General features: G+C 38.0%; 1 protein-coding gene across 4 annotated transcripts in view; it reads right to left on the bottom strand.

Moving 5' to 3' along the window:
- The window catches only part of LOC309496103 (C-type lectin domain family 17, member A-like), a 56,937-nt gene that overhangs the window by 1,416 nt on the left and 33,413 nt on the right, over positions 1-22,108 (bottom strand). The window contains exons 1-6 of one of the 4 annotated variants that reach the window (XM_082166092.1): positions 4,070-4,378; positions 1,556-1,782; positions 1,471-1,516; positions 1,267-1,391; positions 551-657; positions 361-467 (exon numbers count right to left, since the gene is read on the bottom strand). The exons of 1 other annotated variant lie outside the window; for it this stretch is intronic. In XM_082166092.1, the coding sequence (XP_082022218.1) occupies positions 361-467; positions 551-657; positions 1,267-1,391; positions 1,471-1,516; positions 1,556-1,782; positions 4,070-4,223 (766 nt within the window). In that variant the 5' untranslated portion in view covers positions 4,224-4,378. Of the gene's footprint in view, positions 1-360; positions 468-550; positions 658-1,266; positions 1,392-1,470; positions 1,783-1,872; positions 1,959-4,069; positions 4,379-22,108 lie in introns of those variants that run through there. 2 more of the 4 variants (XM_082166091.1, XM_082166094.1) reach the window with 2 other exon arrangements.

The raw sequence follows: 22,108 nt of genomic DNA, 5'->3' as shown, positions 1-22,108 counted from the left end.
TTTTGATCTGGTCAGTCTTCAGTATATGAGCTGTGTGTCATCTAAAGGTTTAATCTTCAGTCTTCCATCAAAGTTATTCGTTTTGTGTTCTGGGTTCAAGCTACTGTTGGTTATATTTGACTGAACTCTGTGTTTGGACTTATTTATTAAATACATTAATAAATAATGTATTTATTGTGATAAGATGTCATCATGTTTTATATATACTTTACACACTGTCACTATAAAGTAGTGACTGTCATTATTTACAACTATGGGGAGAATATTAATAAACTTGACTCAGTTACAACACAGTTCCCATGTTATTACGGCTGTGATTAAAATATATTTAATTACTCATTTTTTAAATATTTTTCACACAGATAAATTTAAAAGCATTTTCACATGGATAATCATACCACCCTAATGGATATAACACAGCACAGTTCTCTTTGTTACGTCCATTTGGTTCTCCCAACCTCCAGGACCTGCATCAACAGATCAGCATTAGATGTTCAGACTGTGAGATATGATCATTTATTAGAGAATAATCAGTTCAGTGATTTCTCACCCAGAGGTCAGTGTGCTGCCATCAACCCATGTCCATCTGCCCTCCTCATCACTGTCAGTCAGACCCATCCAGACTCCAGTACTTCCAGACATCTTCTTTACAAGCTCCTAGTAGAACCAACAAGGAAACTACATTTAAAGGGTTAGTTCACCTAAATATGAACAATGCTATCATCAGTTTCTCACACTCATGTTGTTCCAGCTCCATAAAACTTTCATTCATCTTCGGTACACAAATAAAGATATTTTTTATGAAATCTGAGAGATTTCTCTCCCTCCATTAAAAGTCTATTCACCCAAAACACTGACGATTAAAAAAGTTCACAAAGACATCGTAAAAGAAATCCATATGAATTGAGCCGTTTAATCCAAGTGTTCTGAAGAGACACGATCACCTTAAATGATGAACAGATTCAATTTAGCTTTTATTCACATATAAACTTTGATCAGCAAACAAACATAGAGCAACATTGTTCTCATGCATCAAGCAAGAACGGTTGATCTCTGCGTATGTTCGATGATCATTTTGAACCGTCAGAGTTTTTGGAGAGACAGAAAACTTTCAGATTACATTAAAAATATCTTTCATTTGTTTTCTGAGGAAGAACAAAGTCTTATGGGTTTGAAAAGAGGAGGTTGAGGAATTGATGACAGAGATGATGGTCATACTGTAAGAGTGCAGCACAACCTTCGGTGGTCAATCTATTTTTCACTCACTTCTTTCTCTCTGTTGTTTATGATGATCAGATCAGCTCCTCTCTCTGTACAGTATCTTCTGCTCTCAGACCAGCTCTTCTCCTCAGAAGACATATAGTAAAAACTGGATTGATGAATACATCCATCTGTAAACAGAACCAGATCGTCTACTAGCACTTTTTACCACTGGTACTGAATTATGGAAACACTATAGTTTAACATTACCCATTTCATTGAGCATCTTCCACAGTTCATTTCTCTCCTGATTGAACTGGCCTCTTTCATTAGTCTGGTAATTATTCTTGGTTACTCCATCACTTTCATTTGTCAAGGTTATGTCCTTTTCTAGTAGCTGGTCTCTCTCTTCTGTGAGGTTGGTAATCATGTTTAGTAACTGTTGTCTCTCTTCTGTATAGTTTGTGCTCTTGGTATGGATGTGGACACACAGCACTATGACTGCAGTCAGCAGAAGAACACACAGAAGCACCAAACACACTGGAGCTGCTCTGGAGCTTCTGGTCTTCACACAATCACTTCCTGAAAATAAAGTAAAGAAAATAATGATAAAGGTTTTATTCATTTCCTAATGGTGTGTTGTATTTGTACCTGTATGGTTTCTCTGAGTGCCTCTGTCCAGATCTTGTGTTCCATCAGTGTTTATATTGCCATAAACATGCTGAGACATTTTTGTTCACTTGGTCATGGAAATGATGGAAGCTTATGTGTGTTTCTTCTCTCTAGTCCTCTGCTATTTGTGACTCTAAATTTAGTAAATGAAGCCAATAAGTGTCAAAGTACAAGAGCATGTGACTTCCTGTCTGATAATACCAATGAATTTGCATAACAAAAATCTCTTGCTAAATGGCACCATTGTGGTAGTGTGGTTAGATGTAGTAGCCGGGTTCAAGTTTACACATTTTCAGGGTGACTCTTGTTCAGTTGCATTGTTTAACAGCTCACTGGAGAAGTTGATCAATAAACAACAACTTCAATTTCAGATTGTTCTTCACACAAACATATCATATGACTACAGAAGACTTGGAATAATCCCCCAGGTCATATTTGATGATACTTTTAATAGCACTTTAAAAGCGTGTTCTTTTAAGCTTTTTTTTTTATCTCAAGAAATCTTTAAAACATTTTCATTTCATTTTCATATTATTATTATTATTATTGTGTTAAATTATTTCCAGGATTTTACAAGATGTAACTAATATTTCACAGTAAATTACATTATCACACAGGCTTTAACTGTGATATTTCAAAATACCATATTCAGAATTTTACTGTGAAAATAATGCAGGAAACTACTGTAAATTCAGTCTTTTGCGAACACTGTGTCATTGAGCTCTCGTCTCCTCTGTGGTCTCATCTGATGGATTCAGCGGTAAGTGTTAAAATGTCAAAATTTGCTCAATTAAACAATATGATAGTGCATGTAATTTAAAAGTATTAACCAAATAGCGTTAGTTGTAGGTTATGTTGTTAGCAGTTAACATACTCGCGTAGGTTTGATCATGCAAAGACTGTGTAATTTTTCACTCTACTAAAGCATAAAAATACCACAATATGTTTGCAGATATTTAGGAAACATGCTGAGTTCACATACTCGTTTCTCTGAAAAACACTTCTACAGCCAGTTATTTTACTTATTTCTTTAACCCGTTCCGTGTTGGAATGTCTGTTTTTTGTTCTGGTCTGTGTGTGATCTCTCCCACTGCCGGTTCACCTTAATGGTATTTCGACACCCTGGGATGCCAGTTGGCAGGAAACACAGAGTATTGGAAACGAACAAACAAACTGGGTCAAACATTGTAGATTCTACCCGACCTAAAAATCCCCATGTAAAAATCTCAATGAGCGGAGTGGAATAAAGTAAGTGTTAAGCAGGATTGATATTCAAAACGGTAATCACGCACTGCTTTGTGCATTGGAATTAACTGTTACTTCACAGTAAAATACAGTAATTCTACAGGAGCACACTGCTAAATCACAGTAATCTGATGGCATTAACTGTATCTTCACAGTAAAATACAGTAATTCTACAGGATCACACTGCTATATCACACTAATGCGATGAAAATCGATAAAAATGAAACAGTAACTTCCTGCAAAACCAATTCAACTAGTAGCCAGTAATTTACTGTAAATGTACGGTCAAATAATTTACAGTTTGAGGATTGTGACTAACAGCACTAAAGTCAAGGCTAAGATCACTTTTTATGATCTGTGTTTTCTCTGTTTCTCCACCAACACAAATATAGAGCAGCATTCTCATGAACATTATTATGAAGGCATCAGGTCTTCCCTAAAACCGTCATGATAACACTAAACTAATGCTGGATGTATCTGTGCAGTTTTTCTGACACTCAAATACACCTGACCTCATCTGAGGTTCACTTCATCAATAAAGGGCAAACAATAGACTGACGCTGTGCTTCAGTTGTGTTCAATGTTATCAGGTTACAGTTTAGTTCATAAAATCATTTCAGATATCAGATTTATGACCATCCTAACTAAAACACACAAGCTGAGTAAACATGTTGCTCTGTTTTTAAATACAAACGGTTAGTAATTAAATCCAGTAATAGCATCAGAAGAACAAAAAGTAGAAGCAAACACACTGTAGCTGCTATTGAGCTTCTGATCTTCACACAATCACTTCCTGAACACCACAATCATGACATTAGATGACTGAATATGTGCAGACTGTGATGTTTCTATGATCTTCACACAATCTCTTCCTGAATACCACATTTATGACATTAGATAACTGAATATGTGCAGACTGTGATGTTTCTATCAAAGTAATGAATGTGATTACCTGAACGCTGAAGTGGTTGGTGTGTGTTTGTCTCTGTCCTGAAGTCATGATCTCTCTCTGCACTCTCATAGATTTCCACTGTCATCTCCAGTCTCTCTGTCTGCCTTCCCTCAGACTCAGTCCCAATCACATCATCATAAATACTATCAGACATTTCTTCTCTTTAACAATAATTGATTTTGTTCCTTGTTTTTTTTTTTTTTTATATGTAATCAGCACTCGTCTTCTTTTTAAAGCTAGTGGCAAACAAGCTTGTGGTCAATGTGTGAAAAAAAAAAAAAAAGTGCCATCAGACCCTTAAAGTTGACATGAAGCAGAAGTTGTGATGGTCTTTTCTGATGTATGTGAAACTCAGCCGTGTGAGTGACAGCCCAGCAAGCAATTTTGTGTTTAAAAGACATAATAGCCGTCCAAACACAGCCCTGACGTCTAGGCTAAAACAAGGCAAAATTTGGGCTGTCAGTGAAAATTTAATAGACGTCTAAACATAGCCAAATAATAGACTAGTCATCAGTTACTGTAGATAACATGTCACAGAAATTAAACCAAACACCTTGTAATCACTGTTGACTTTGCTTACATGATGGAATATCATACATCTCTCAAGTTATTTTGGTAAAAATGACATGTAACCAAATTCAAGGGTATTTTGTCTAGAAGTGTGTCACTCATAGCCAGACTATCGGGTCTATGGTCAGCCGAGGCGGTGAAATGACGGCTATTGCTCGCTGGGAGGTTGCACCAGTAAACACGTCATCAGAGAAGAGATGTCATTGCAAGAGGGAGGGGAAGTTGATGACTTTGACTTTTAAATTTGATGTGCATTGATCAATTATTTATAAATACTGCTACATTACATAAAATATAATGCAAGGCAAGTTTATTTATATAGCAAATTTCATACAGTATGGCAATTCAAAGTGCTTTACAAAAGGAATTCAAATAATCACAAAATAAAAGTTACTGGGTTGTCACTTTTCATGTTTTCTGGGTTGGTAGATGCACCGGGGACCCGATTATAGCATTTAAACACAGAAAAAGTCAGATTTTCATGATATGTGCCCTTTTAAATCAGTTAAGATTTGACAATCACCTAGTGTGTTCCAGGCCTTATACGTTTAGAACCATCCGTGAAGTAAATCTATAAAAATATATATACCTATAAAGTATTTAGCAATAAAGATTTTTACATTTTAACCCGTAGAATTATAGTGGCCACATTACGTTACCACTATATTGTTCATGTGAGTGTAAATGTAATCCGATAATTTATTTAGAATATCAAATTTTGTGTATAGAATCGGTCAAATCAATAATTTGAAAGATGCTCATAATCATTCCTCTATAGGGCATCACCATCTTGAATGGCAAAGCGAGTCTCATTTGCTTGATATCGAGAATAACATGCACACACTGCAACTTCCTGAAGCCACTTCCTGAACACGTCAGACATGATGTTTCGGTATGTCTCTGTTCACACAGCACAGGACACATACTTTCCTTTACACAGGACAGATCATTGCAATTTAAGTAGTAAATTACAGCCTTTAAACTATAACCGATCCAACTTGTGCTCTATTGCTAATGCTCAAGGACAACATTAGATGCAGGCATTCTTGTTTTAACAACAGCTGAATAAACAAGAAGTTAAAATTGAGGAACTTGAGGGACACAATATTGACAGTTACTTTGTCTACTTTTTCTCCACCAACAAAAGTAGTTCCAAATGAAGCCAAAGCAGAAAGAGCCCAGAGAAACCCATGAGATTCATGTTGAATTAATTCCCCACGTCTCGGCAGAAGATGACATCCACAGCCATCCAAATTCATTCACTCATTATCATTCATTGTTTCAAGTGGACTATATTAGTGGAGTAAAGTAGGGAATAGTGAATTGGGGTTTAGGGGGAGATTTCAAACACAGCCAATGACTTGCTCATAAAGATATTTGATGACTCACTCTTAAAGACCATATTAATGTATCAGCTTATATTAGAAATGCTCCTCTCACAGATTCTATTAAATTACACGGACAAACAGCCCACCCTGATGACATAGAAACAACCAGGGCCTAAAACCAACTTTTTGCCACATCACTTAATACAATTTACTGGCCATAAATATCTTTTATCAGTTATAACAGCAACATTTTTAGGTACCAGTGAGATTTACCACAGCTAAAACTACCAGCATAACTAAATTAAAAAACATTAACGACAAGAAACAGTAGTTTTCAGGTGGAGACATTGAATAAAGTAATCAACACAGCTTTTCATATACTCGCCAATGCCCATTTTGCGCTTGGTGAGTATTAATTTTACAGCCTGCTATTAGGCTCTACAGTCTCCCAGAACCTGAAACAACAATGATCGTGTTTCATTGTTAATAGATAAAAATAAAGAATTATGTCATCAATAACTTATTGGAGACCTCATTTTTTAATAATCAGTTAAATTCAGTGATTTCCAGCCCGATCTCATGAAAGTGCGTATCTATAGCACAAATTTTATTTCTCGCACCATTTATGTAATACGCATGCACTCCACACCCCTAATCCTACCCAAGGAGTTTACAGTGCGTATCATTTGCATGCAAAAAAACATTTTTGCCGTATAAGTAGCACAAGAAATAAAATTTGTGCTATTGATACGCACTTTCATGAGATCATGTTGGTGATTTCTTACCCAGAGGTCATTGTGCTGCCATTGACCCAGTTCCTCTGCTCTGAACTCTTCTGCTCTTGACACTCTAACTTTAGAAGATGCCAGTTCTGTCAAAAGTTTATCATAAAATGTTACAAATAAAAGTTCTTAAGTGGCATCGATGGTTCCTTGAAGAACCTTTAACATCCATGGAACTTTTCCATTACACAAAAGGTTCTTTTTAGCTGACAAAGGTGCTTTAGAATTTTAAAATGTTCTTCATGCTAAGAAAAAAAAAAAAAGGTTCTTGTTAGAACTGTTTCCTGGATGGGTTCTTTGGGAACCAAATATGGTTCTTCTATGGCATCAATGCAAAAACACCCCTTTAGAACCTTTATTTTGAATGTGAAGGTGCAGCAGCGTTGAGTCTGCTTGTGTCCGTGTTTTATACTGAAGTGGTTGGAGTATTTCAGCACTGATCCAAATAGTAGGAAACTAATATTTCATCTGTACTGAAATTATAGCTAAATATAGTTATATAGAGTGTTATTAAAATATTATTTTACCCAATAATATAGACATAGAAATAAAGAAATATTACACACAAGACATGGCATTGACAAATGAGTGTAAAATTAGATTCTTCAATTGTTTTAATATCTCCTTTTTGTTTGAATGAGCATCAAATGCTCATTCAAATAATAATAAAAAAAGTATCTTATTGTTTTGCACAGTACAACAAATCTGCATTGCTTTGGATGTACAGATGTGATGCTTTGACAGCTTTATTAAACCTCTAAATCCGCCTCACAAATCCATACAAAGGTGCAATTACATGGATAATCAGCCAAATTACAGTACAGTCATCATCTGAAATTGCCCATGCCCCAAAACCTACAACAACAGAACAGCCTGTGTTTGTGTCATATAATATATGTGGCTCAAGTGACTAAATAGGTTATCTTTGGACGTTACTTCGTGTATGGAAGTAAAATGTTTTTGAAACAAAAAGCAAAAAAAAAAAAAAAAAAAAAATGCATTGCATTAACCGTCATTGCATTTTAATGCGTTGTATTTTCGTTGCTTGCATTTTTGTGCGCTGTAATTTAACATTGTTGTATATTTACACAATGAATATTTCAATTGGAAACATTTCACATACTGTTTCATTGTTAAAAATTCAATAATCAATATTCACTTTACAAAGTTCGTTTCCAAAACATTCAGTTTGTTTAAGAATACCACCAATAATATTCGCCAGGCAAATCTCAAAGGCCAAAAGGATGGCCATTGCCTTCATAATCGGTTATGGTGTACCTTTGCTCATAGTGGTCATTACTTTTGCAATAACAGCTGGAGCTGGAAATTATATTTTGGAAGCAGATGTATGCTGGCTGAACTCGAATGAAACAAAGACACTGCAAACTTTTGTGATTTTGGCTCTAATTATTATAGCCATTGATATTTTGATTATAATGTGGTTTTACGTAAGGTGTGGACTGTTAAGAGTGTTAACACATATCCCATGCTCATATCCCGTGCTTTGATCGTATTGACTCCACAATCTGGTCTAACATGGGGATTTGGAATAGGAACCATGCTGTCACCGGCCTATGGAGTCCATATGGTGTTTACACTCCTCAATACACTGCAGGTACAGGTTTCTGACTATTCATCTGTATAATCATGTTGTTTTTATGCTTTATATAAAAAAATATTTACAGTCCATTATTTGCATCGTGTGTTGTGTGCATTATAAAGTTATTTTTGTTTTGTTTTTATGAATATGGAATCATACTACAGTATTATTGTACAGGTTTTCTTTATATATTTTTATACTTGTTTGACAGGGATTCTTCATTTTGGCATTTGGACTTATGAACAGAAGGGTATAAGTATTTTTTGTTGTTCGAGTGCCCGAACAGACAGGTCTGATAACAAGGCTATTGTCATGGTTCACCTGTGTGTGTGTGTGTGTGTGTGTGTGTGTGTGTGTGTGTGTGTGTGTGTGTGTGTGTGTGTGTGTGTGTGTGTGTGTGTGTGTTAATTTAATTTCCTGTCCCTCAATTCCCCTTCATTTTCTGTCCCAGTTTCTGTGCCAATCCCTTTGAAGTCTCTTGTTCATTGGTTTCCCTTGACTGTCTCTCCCCAGGTGTCTTTTCTTGTTACGCGTGTTAGACCGTCTGTCTCTCTGTATATATGTATACACTGTACAGTACCTGTCAAAAGTTTAGAAACAATTTTTTTACAATGTTTTTGAAAGAAGTCTTTTATGCTCACCATTTAATCAAGAAATATAGTAAAAATAATATGTCTTCACTGCCACTTTTAAACAATTTAATGCATACTTGATGAATAAAAGTATTTATTTCTGTCTTTATTTTTTAATCTTACCACAAATGTTTGAATGGTATCATTGTTTCTACAAACTTTTTTCAACACTTACAATTTTGATTTCAACATCAAATCATCATATCAGAATCATTTCTGAAGGATCATGTGACACTGAAGACTGGAGTAATTATGCTGAAAATTCAGCTTTGAACAAAAGAATAAATATATTCACATAGAAAACAATTCTTTTGATTTGTAATTATAATTTGCAATAATATTTTTATTGAATCAAATAAATGCAGCATTGGTGAGCAGAAGAGCCCTTTTTCCAAACTTTTGATAGGTTGTGTGTGTGTGTGTGTGTGTGTGTGTGTGTGTAAATGATAACGTTGAATTTGTCATGTGTTAAATCTCTCAGGGCTGTGTATTATTATCTAAAGACAACTTTCTTGTTATGATTGATTAAAGAATACATATTGTAAAGGTGTTTTTGTCAGACACCGTGGGGAAGGAGGACATCTAGTGGTGACCCAGGGAACTCAAACCAGACACTGTGACATAACCCCCCCTCTACGGAGCGGCTACCAGACACTCCAAGACATGACAGACAAAAAACAAGAGTCCAGGCGGGAGGTGGACTGGTGGAGGATCGGGGGCCAGGTCCATGGAGGGAAATAGGGAGTGATAGTTCATCTGGCGGCCAGGGCGAAGACGACAGTCCATCTGGCGGCCAGGGCGAAGACGACAGTCTATCGGGCGGCCAGGGCGAAGCATACTTTCCCTCGGGCCAGGTCGTGCAGGCGGCCAGGGCTGAAACGACAGTCCATCGGACGGCCAGGGCGGAGACTCTCCCTCGGGCGGCCGCGGCGGAGACTCTCCCTCGGGCGGCCGTGGCGGAGACGACCCCTCGGGCGGCCGCGGCGGAGACGACCCCTCGGGGCAGCCATGGAACTGGAACAGACACCACCGGCTCAGGAACTGGAACCGACACCACCGGCTCAGGAACCGACACCACCGGCTCGGCGGCGGTCATCTTCTCCGAAGACACAGGCTCGGCAGGCGTGACGTGAACACTCTCGGCGGCGGCCATCTTGTCCGACGACCCAGGCTCAGTAGGTGTGACGTGAACAGGCTCGGCGGCGGCCATCTTGTCCGAAGACACAGGCTCGGCAGACGTGACGTGACCGGTCGCTGGGGTGGCGCCGGCAGGGCGAGCAGCTTGGGCGGTGCCGGCAGAGCAGGGCGCCTGGGCGGCGCGGGCAGAGCAGGACGCCTGGGCGGTGCGTCAGTGACGGCAGTCACCTCCGGGATGGTCTCCGTGTTAGGAGCCACCGGACAATCAGCTGAAGAGGCCCTTTTCTCCTCCTCCTCCGTCTCCGGACCACCGGAGTCGAGACCACCGAACCCGGGACCACCGGAACTGGGACCACCGGGACTGGGACCACCGGGACTGGGACCACCGGACATCCCCAACCCAGGGTCAAAGAGGGGCCAGAGTGGAGAGTGGTGTCGGGATTCCTCTCGACCACCTCCTCTACTGCGGCCTCCACGGGTCCCGCGAAATTTGACCAACCGGGTCCCCTCAAAAAGTTGTCCTCTCTCCCGCTCGGTGGCTGGGGAAGAGACACTAGCGAACATACTGCTGGATCTATTCATGACGGAGTCCTTCTGTCACGATCCACACACGGGAAACGGGTTAGATCTAAAAGCAGTTTAATAGGAAAATCCATACTCACAAACAGTCCAGGCAGGGGTCAAAACCAAAGAAGCAATCCAAAACATAAAACAATACAAAACAGGCAACAAAGCAGAACTCGGAAGTGGTGTGATAATAGACAAGGACTCCATGACAAACACTGAAACAACCAGGGTATATATACACAGCAAAATCAGCAGTGCTAATTCAACACCTACAGAGTTAAATTCAACACTTTAAAAGTGTCTATATTGGTCCACACTAGATCGAGTTAAAACTACACTTTTCAAAGTGTTAAATATTTAACACTATGACAGAGTTGCAGCAACTCTCAAAATAGTTAACATTTAACACTAGTCAACACTGGTTAGTGTTGAATTTGCCCAACACCAGTGCGTAGTGTCAAAATTTAACACCAAATGTGTGTTTTTCTTTCAACACTACCGAGTTGTTGCCATATTAACACTACATAGGATGTAAAGTTTAACATAAAATGCAACTCTTTTGTAATTTGTAATACTATAGGGAATCAATTTGAAAATGCATTCACATGAAACTTAGCACTTAAATTATCACCACCCTCCAAGCTATTGATCATTTCTTTCCTCACTGGACCAAACTCAAATCTCTGAAAATTAAAATTCTCCCAGTGATAAGCTAACTGTCTCTGGTGTTGTTTTACCAATGTTTTTGTGATATTTTTGAAATTTTTAACAGATCGTTTAAAAAAATTATGTTTGGCCTCAAACCTCATGCACCATACATGAAGAAGTGGACCTATTTTACGAATGCACCTCGGATAATGTATCATAAAATGATGCTTTGGAATTAATCTTTTGTCAGGAAACAAGGATCTGAACAGCTTGTGGTGATCATTAATCAAATGCTTCAAATAATACGTCAAACCATTAGTAACAACTGGTGAAAACACTATATTCACTATCTGAATCAAGAGGAGGAGCAAGTTCCAGTGACTGTTATTTCTTTCAATTAGGGGTGTTCGGTTCCGGTTTTTTTGGAGTCGACTCCGACTCCCGACTCCTAATTTTGGAGTCGGTGGAATCGACTCCTCGACTCCATTTACTTTGAATTAAAATAGGGTCAGAATTCAGAAGGTGCGTCTCAATATGCTTCCTCGTTTCCTCACTTCTCGCTCGTATGTCCTACGACCCTGAAACCGATCGAGCTCCGCTCTCATGTAGGACATCTAAATTCTTTAATTCCACCGGGAGGAGGGCGAGGAACGAGGAGGCTTCCTGAGGAGTCAAGAGCGAGGATACAAATGTTTCCTATACTAAAATGTTTAATCAACTAAACCTTATAAATCCCCCTCCTTTTCACATCGCAGCTTCTTCAAATCATATTTAAGTGTGCAATATGTTAGTACATGGGCGTCGGAACCATTGTATATGGGTGGGACAAGACCCACCCACTTTTTAAGACCAATGATATTGGACCCACTCACTTTTATATTCAGCGCATATGTCTGTTCGCTTTTCAGAGCGTCGTCAGTCAAATCCATTCCACTTGAGGAATGCCCAAATGAATTAAACTCCATTTCCGCTGAATCGCTAAATTATATTTCTCAACGAGCCGCAACTGACGAAAAAAGGGGCGTCACTTCTTTTGAATAAGAAACAATATCAAGACTATAAAACTCGTCAAATCTCCGCGAATCACAACAAGCGTATCAGTGAGAACACTTGATCAAATAGCGCACACTCAAACCTGACTGCACATCACATTTTTGACTTTGATTCTGCTTTTATTCGTAACACAATGGACCGGTCAACGGGACATAAATTAATCCTTAAAGGATGGGACTTTATGGGACATTTGCACAAAAATAATAAATAACTTACCGTAGCCTATTTTATAAGTCGCTCCAGAGTCGCATATCAGTCAAAAAATGCGTCACGAGGAAGAAAAAACATAGGTCTATAGCTTAAGTCGCACTGGACTAAGTCGCATTTTTTTAGAAATTTATTTCACAAAAAAAAAAAAAAAGAAAAAGAAAAAAAAGTTACAGACAGTTCTCTGCTACGGACGTGAGCGCTCTAAAGCGGCACTAAACGAATGTTTTAAAACTTTCACAGAGACCTCAAACTGAAAGCATAAAGCCTGTCTTTAAATTTAATTTCGTTTTGTATTAATTGTATCTTAATTTTAATCGATGTTTCATCAAAAAATTGTCTGGGTTTAATAAATAAGAAGGCTATTAGAAAATAGATAATCAGGACACGGAGGCGCTGGCGAACCTGGAGCTCGTCTCATAAATGAACCGAAACTCGGCGTAGGGCTATAAGGTAGCCTATTGCCTCACAGACCTGAGACATATAGATAGCTTGAAATGTCTAATTTTAAGCAGAACAATTCAAAACGAAAGAAAACAGACTGCGCTACTTATGTAGGCCTAATTCGTATGAAATGTGCATTTCTCTCTGGCGCTGCGAAGATCGCGAGTCGTCAACTTCATCTGTCTAGCCGACACTGACATAAAAAAATAACTGTTTTATTAGTAAACAATTAAAATGTATCCTGCTATATTTTACATATTTGCCTGTTCCTTACAAAACACTAACAGTGGGGTTTTTGACTGTGTGTTATTTTATTTTTTATTTTTTTGCAGCTGCAGACAAATTCTTTCGACACACACATAATAGCCTACACTCTGCGCTTATGTTTTAAAAACATAATTTAACATATATAACAATTTTTAAATAGCCCACTTAAAGTGTTTATTACAAATAAATGACTAAATGCTAAAAATTAATAAATTTTAACGAACTAACATATGCGTTGCATTTACAATTCTGTGAAAACAGCACCCCCACTTCCCGCGTCCCTGCGCCCGTTGTACCCTTCCAGTCAAATATTGCGTTGCAAACATCAATAACAATGCTGGCAAATGACCATGGTATCAGCAGGTTAATCCACGGATAGCTCTGCATTTAATGCACTACGTGGAGGCGAGTTTAGTTTACTTGTTTAATTAAAAGGCATCAGAATACATGAAAATGGCATTATAGTAAAAAAAATTCTGGAGGAGGACCCACCCACTTTTTTTTTTGCTTCCGACGCCCATGTGTTAGTATTAATCATTAAACTTGTAAAAGCAGACTTGTTTTAGACAGTGTATTTATCTATTTATTTTGTATATTATTTTATATAATTTTAATGTAGTGAAGCTATGAACTTTAACTTAAGCATGTTTAACTTTATTTTTTAACTTTTTTTGTTTAACATTGAAAAATATTAGTTAGGCTATATTATTACCAATAATAACTGTTGTTTAATAATAGTTTTTAATGCACTTGTCATTTAATAATAGAAAATTAATTCATATAGAGTGAGTACATGCCATTTCACTAATGTTAATGTTCACGACGTTGAACTGTTGAATTTTAAACAACATTTACAAATATCACAACGAACTTTAGTTTTGTCTTCGGTCTGGTTGAAATATTTCCACACGGTTGAGGTCGGGGTTGCCATTATAAGTTAACGTTACTGGATTCAAAAAACAGTCATCACTCAACAGTATCACTCAATCAACCACCACTTACCAATTATGGGCATGTCCCACTCTCACCCTGAGGACTGGTACATGATTGGTTCGTAAAACCTACTGCAGTGTTTTGTGCCAATCACAACCAATTGACTGTATTGAACCACATCATGATTGATTGAGCTGCAAAACAGACCCAACAGAAAAAAACTATCTATACATTATTGTTCTTTGTTTTCCTGGCATTACTTATTTTTTCCTCTCATTTCTTTATCTTTTTGTTTTAATTTCCGTATCTTTACATTCATTATAATCTTTTCGTTATAACGAACTGTTGCTGTGTTGAACTTGAAAAAAACACTCGACACTGGGAGTCGATTCCTGACCTGGAGTCGATTCCGACACTAGGGCTAGTGAGAGTCGAGGAATCGACTCTTTTGGAGTCGACTCCCCATCTCTACTTTCAATTACATCACCAAAAATCAGGGGAGCATTTCGCACAAGACACCACGACTGAATTGCATTCAATCCAAGATCTTTACTACCCTCATCCATTTTCAACCCACTTGGCCTGTTTTTTCGCTCAATATAACCGTAGTTGAAACTTTGGATCCTCTGTGACAATGTTTCCAAAGACAGATTCTTGTTACTGACCAGGTATTGAAATACTAGTTTCAATTCGTACTGCACTACACCTTCAAGCAAATCGTGCATGATGTCAACTGCATAGTTATCAGAGATGTGGTAAAAACATAGTGTATTGAGCAAGCATGTCTTCTTGACACCAAATGTAGATGCCAACATAGGATTTTCCTGTAGAGCTGCACAATGTTCTGCATGGATTTCTTTTGTACGGAAAATCAAGCAAGGGTTATCTTCAGTGAAGACAGATTGTAACTCTTCCTTTGTAGTTAAACAAAATCTACAGAAATATGTTGCACTGAAGGATTCAATCAAACCAAACAACCCGTGCAAACCTAGATTATCACCTGTTACTTGAATAACAGTCCCTCGCAATGGTGAGTCTGAGAAAGGTACCTCTATTCCTTCCATTTCTAGTGTTTTAACATCATCAATGAGAGGCTTTAGTATTTCATCAAAACCATATTTCTTCAGGTCTTGTGAATGAAAAAGTGCCACAACATGAATATTCATCAGAACAGAATTACATTTTGGTGGCAGGTTCCTCAATATAAAGTAAATGCAACCAAGCTTGTGTATCCCTTTCTTTGAACCCAAGGGATTTGCCGTCTCAAAATCATCGTAATAAAGCTGAATCTGTAGAGCATGTTTTTGCTGGGAAAACAAATCATTACTTTTGAAGTATGAACCATCACATATATCTTTATAAACACCTTCTTTATGTTGCTTGACCTGCAGGAAACTTTCACACAATTCACTATTCTTAAACATAGATTTCAGGGTTCCCAAGATGGGTACATACACAAATTTATCTGTTACAGGGATCTGATTGTAAACTCCTGTTGTCCGATCTCTTCGCAAATCAAAACGCACCCCAAGAACATACTCTACAGGTTCAACTATTTCCCACTTTTCCCTCGAAGAACTTCTGTCGTTTGGCTGCTGTATTTAAGACTGAGAAAGGATTTTCCAATTGATCAAAACAATTTTCTACCTTTTCTTCCAAATCGGTTGCTTGAATCTCTGAAGAAGTACAGCTGAGAACAGCTTCTCTTGTTTGCTCATGAATGTCATTTACAAGCTCTTCCATTGACCCTACCATTGCTTGGACAGTGCTCTCAGCAACACCTGATGCTTGCAATTGTGCTACAACAGATCCACACAGGTTTAACAAATGATGCTTGTCAACAGAGGTCCGGCAAGTTACTGGAGTGTCTGTACAGACTGCCTGAGAACTTGAAGGCTCATCACCTTCACTTTGAGCATCCACATTGTCACTAGTATTTGGTGAACAAGTGGCCCTGTGCAAACGAACGAGGTGTTTATTTGGTGAACAAGTGGCCTTGTGCAAACGAACAAGGTGTTTTTTGAACCCTGAATACGTACAAAATGATAAAGAACATTCTGGTTGTCCACATTTCAAACGTAATGACTTTCCTGGATATAATCCATGGTGAAGTCTCAAATGCTGACAAAGCAATGCAGAACTTTTCTGGTGTGCCTTACAAATAAAACAAATCAGCATATTTGCAAACAAGGATGTGTATCACCTCAAATATTAGTGTGCAACAGCCTTGCTCTGAGTTCCTTCACTCTGGGACTTTCTTTGGCACTTCCCAAGTCGATGTTAAACACTGTGGTTTGGATGAATGTGTAGAAACTGTTGAGGGATTCATGGTAGTTAACACTGAAGATGAAGTGTGCCTTGAAAAGCTCATCGAAAGCTGCCAGGGATGTTTGCGCCTTGCAAGGGATGGCCTTCTTTTCAACGATGACATAGAACCTCTGAATGTTGTTCTTCTGTTCACCAACACAGAGGAGGAAGGGCTGTCCTGGTTCCAAGCTCCCTAGGAAGGCCTCAATACTGGCTCCAATCTGTGACAAACACAGAGACAGAAAATATTAAATTTATGCAACACAAGCAACAGCAGTATGAGAACAAGTGGATGAAAAACATTAAACACGGAATACCTTGAGATATCTCGCCACATTGTTGACAGCTTGATATGAGCTAATTTTAGCACTCTTCTTGTGGCCTTTTGACGTAGGGGGGAGCAGGTGAACCAGCAGTAGAACGCTTGACAGGTCACTGTCCCAGCCTAGGAGCAAAGTAGAATTAAGTGTAAGATGTTCAGAAACATTTCTATCTTAAAATATTATTTAAAAAATTACAGATTATGCCAAAGACAATACTTAAGGTAAGAAGATAAGAATCTGTTGTGTAAATGTTTTAAAGGCAGAATGAGGCACACTTACCTGACTCATTTGAGTTTTGCTGCGCAGACAAGAGTTCTTCAACATGCTCATTAGAAGTCCGGTTCTTGCAGTCTGCCAGGAGCCTGGGTTTGAAGAACGTTGGCCATTTTGACAAAAATCTGCCGGAAACCTCTTCTCCAAACATCATGGTGAAATCTTGGTCAATCTACAGAAGAAACACCTTAAGTCCTTGATACTGAAAGTATATTGAGTCATAATTGTTCACTTCAAAAATAAGCTGATCAAACAAAGGTATGTCTTTCTTACCAAGCCGGGGATGTCGAGAAACCGCGGGAACACATCCAAGACTGTAGCAGAGTTTTGCTGGTCCTGAACTAGCGTCTGGCGGTATTGAAATGTTGCCATCATCTTATCTTTGACAACTAACACATCAGTTGAATGTTTCAATAAGGATATTGCCTCACGGCATTCCTCACCGAACAGTTGCTTGTCAGCCAGGAGAAAATCCCTCTTGCTCTTTGGACCATACGTAGTGCTGGTGGAGCATCTCCGGGATTGAACTGCAGTGTTACGCTGGACGGTCTTTATCCTCCAAGCCAAGTAGCCAGACCCACTCTCTGCATCATAGTAGTGTTCCTGTAAAACCCAAAAAGAACAAAAGTATGCAACACAGGGGTCACATCACCACATGGCAACATTAGAAGAAATTAAGAACATACACATTCTCTTCATATATTGCAATATAAGCCATTATTTAAAAAAACTTACATATCCGTTTCCAGAGTATGGATCGCTAAGGTTGGGAAATAGAGTGGTGATGCCAACAGCATATTTTGTTCGCACATGGGTTGGTGGTATTCTCCTTTAAAAGTAGAATATATATTATTGTTCAAGCTTTTTTCCCCCTTCAAGAGGGATACAAATATTGACTTAATGCCTATCAAAAAAAACTTTATACATATACAAAAATAAGACTTGAAATGAGAATAAAATTGTGAGGGAAAACTCATCTAAAAAGTAAAGGTAACACTTTACTTGAAGGGGTGTGCATAAGACTGACATGACACCTTTATAATCATGACATGACACATGTCATGAATATGAAGGAGGTTTTATGCATGTTTATGACAACTGTAATTAAGTGTCATTCGCTCAATTATGACATTTTTAATGCAAATATGACATTGTTTGAGATGTCTTTGTTATGACAACTTGACATAAACCAATACATCAAAACCTGTCAGTGTCTTTGTCATGACAACTTGACATTACCAAGACAACATAAATTGTCATAAACATGACATAGTAGATTAATTATCAAACTTAAGAAACCACTTAGCTTTATGGGTTAACATTACATTAAACTGTCATGTGATTGGTTTTGACATTGGCTGTCATGAGGCCATTATAACTGTGTCATGAATGTTTTTCTTGACCTCAACTACAGTGGTACAAATTTAATTTTTCATTAAAGTGACATTTTAATGACAAATTTAATTTGTACCACTGTAGTTGAGGACAAGACAATTTATGTTGTCTTGGTAATGTCAAGTTGTCATGACAAAGACATCTCAAACAATGTCATATTTGCATTAAAAATGTCATAATTGAGTGAATGATACTTAATGACAGTTGTCATAAAGATGCATAAAACCTCCTTCATATTCATGACATGTGTCATGTCATGATTATGAAGGTGTCATGTCAGTCTTATGCACACCACTTCAAGTAAAGTGTTACCAACATGGTATACTTACCCATGCACTTCCATCATGTCTGCAACCAGGAGGTTTACCATTTGTCGCCGTGTAGCATCCGTCAATGTCTTTGTTTTGTCATACTCGTGCAAGATTTTTTCTCCCCCCGGCTTAGACTGGAGAACATTTCTCACCATCTAAAAGATGAAGAAGAATCACAAAGGTAGTCATCATGTTAGATATTCCTCCAATAAAACCACAGCTCTTCTATAGAATCTTTGTGTTTGAGGATTAATAACTAATTTCATTTATTATTGAAATTCCCCAATACCTCATTTGCTGATTCCCGCTCAATGTTGGTTCTTTTCATATTCATTCTATCAAGAATCACTGTTGCGTCTGATGAATCAGACGCCACAGAGGATGACGTGTCGGACACAAGCAACTCTGACGAAGAATGTGAGAGATCTTGATTAAGCACAACTGTAAAAGAAACATAAACGTTTTAAATACTATTGTTTGATCAAGAACCTCTAACAACTTCTTTTAGGCTTGACAACCAAACTGTCTAGCATATTAGGGCACAACAGGCTAGTTCAGCTTTAATTGAACTTTGAAAAACAAACACTCTAACGGAGCAAAGTCTTACCTGTAGACTTTTCTGTGGACACATGAATGGTAAGATTCCCTGCTTTTAAAAGCTCCTCAAACACATCCGCATCCACTTCTGTCCCAGATTCATCTGTGACATGCAGCTCGGTCTGCAATGGAAGACCTAACTTTTCTATGACTGAGAGAATATTAGATTTAGGAAAATAAAGAAAAACACAGTGCATTTCCCATTATTATTAGTATTAAAAAATGTTAACAACTGGAGCATTCTGAGCAGTGTGCAGTGTTTTTCTTTTTCTGCATTTTAGATTCATTTGGACTGCTTGACAAGATATTATTACTGCCCAACACAATAAACACAACTTGGTGGCTGGGGCAATATAACCAGATTACCATTGTAAATGGAAAAGACATTTAGGTAACTGATGACTTCAATGTAATGAAGTAATGCCAACCTTTCTGAAGAAATGTATTGTAGTCTTCATAGCCCTCTTCAGTTTGGGCAACTTTAACATACTTCTGAGTTTCACCAAATCTCACTTTGACCAACATGATGTGCTGTAAAGAAAAGAAAATACATTCAGAAACGTAATGAATGAGAAAATGCACATTATCATGACAAGCACCAACACAGAGGAAGTAAAGCTAATAGAGGCCAGTGAGGCGAGTTAACATAACGTTTACATTAACATTTCATAACATTTCCCTCGGAAATGTGACTAACCTAAAAATAGACCCGTACACTTATTTACACGATTTCATTAGAAAATAGTTAGGCTACGCAATATCAACAATCATAAAGGTTCACATGAAACATGATAAAGGAGCGGTATCCTTAAAAAATGAAGGTGGATGCTTATCCACACAAAATTCTTCCAAATTGTACAATGCCCTGTACGCAACATCTTGCTATAATCTTGCTTTGAATCCATTCGAGCGTCAAAAAATAAATAAAAAATTACGCGCGTCGGAGGCGAAATCCTTTGGCCATCTTTTTACAAGACATGTATATTAGCGGGAAAATAGTTGTAAAATGGCAGCACGGCAGCTTTCTAGCTGGTTAGTAGGTCAATAACGTGACTCAAAAGTGACATTTGTACATCTTACAACTTACCAGGTTGTACAATCTCCTCACTAATCCTCTTCCAAGAGAGATAATTTTTGTTCCTGTCGACGCGCGAATGAGGCGTATTCGCATCTACCGCGCCGCGCTCATTTAACCGTTACCCACCCAAAGACAGTAAAGTTAACGTTACACACTTCCGAACATGTGCACCTGATTTAGTTGGTTAAGCTAACGTTAGTTTAAGTTAGCTAACGTTAGCTGAAACCCTCACATAAAACGAGTTGCAATATTGAACGTTAAGCTACCTTTGTCCAGCTGTGGAAATGATTAAGGTGCAAATACAAATACACCAAGCACGTTAAGCATGTTAATTTATATTCGATATACAACACGAAGTTACAAACAGCTAATGTCACCATAACATATCCTTACCCTGAAAAGAAAATGCTAACGTTACTTCAGTCTAATTGACTAACGTTAATGGACCACTTTAACGTTACTGTTGTTCTGATTTCCCAATAAGAAAATTCTCACTGTATTTGTTCCATACATTGAGCGTTACGTGAAATTGTACACATAAGTTATCCTTTTGAGCGTGGTAATAACTGTTGCATGGTGAACTGGTTAGCTAGCACTATCAAACTAACTAGGATATTATGTTACCTGTCGAAAAAAAATAGGCCCACCACTACAAATATAATTAAATAAACCTAATTTACTGGTTTAAATTTACTTACATGTGAATGCTCCCACTCACGAGCGTGTCCAGTCGAATGTCCAGTCCGATCCAGTCGAGCGAAAAAAAGCTGTCTGGTTTCCCGCCTCACTGAAGGCAAGTAACGGAAATGATAGACTTCAGGAGGTAACACTAGCTTTTGAGTTGAAATCAACACTGTAGAGTTAAACCATTAATATGACATTTAACTCCCAGTGACAACACCAACTCTTTTTGAGGAATAACTCTCTTGTAGTTAAATTAGATTTAAAAAGAGTTGAAATGACTCTACATTTTTACTCTCAACTCTAACACTGAAAATCTAACACTTTTGATTTTGCTGTGTACACACACAGAACTAACAATGAAACAGGGAACAGCTGGGAACAATGATGACGGGGAACAGCTGAGTGCAATGACCAGTGATTGGTACAGACAAGGATTGTGGGGAATGCAGTTCATAATGTGACAGACACAGTGGGGAAGGAGGACATCTAGTGGTGACCCAGGGAACTCAAACCAGACACTGTGACAGTTTTGACCATTGAGTCTAAAATTTTTGCACGTTAAAAAAATTATACGACCTCATGTTGTCGGCAAACGCGCCCACGCGTTTTGCTGGATTTTCTTCACATTGTAGAACTATAAACTTAAATTTCTCCATCATTTATGGTCATACAGAAAAAAGAAATATAAAAAAAGAATCTGTGATATTTCTACTTTTGTATGTGTCCACTTACAATCAAATCAAAACATTGTGCTTTTGAAAAATAAAGAAAATAAACAGGGTGTGCGTTCTGCCTCTCCGTCGCGGTTAACTTTTTTTTCTTGAGCACGTCTATAAACTGAAACAAAACTCAGCGAATACTTGTCACACATTTATGAGCCATATACCTTTATAAACATTTAAG

The sequence above is a fragment of the Leuciscus leuciscus genome (assembly GCF_965113295.1).
Source record: "Leuciscus leuciscus genome assembly, chromosome: 4".
NCBI lineage: Eukaryota > Metazoa > Chordata > Actinopteri > Cypriniformes > Leuciscidae > Leuciscus > Leuciscus leuciscus.
Note: the sequence above shows the minus strand (reverse complement) of the source record. Positions and strands in the feature narration are given on the sequence as shown.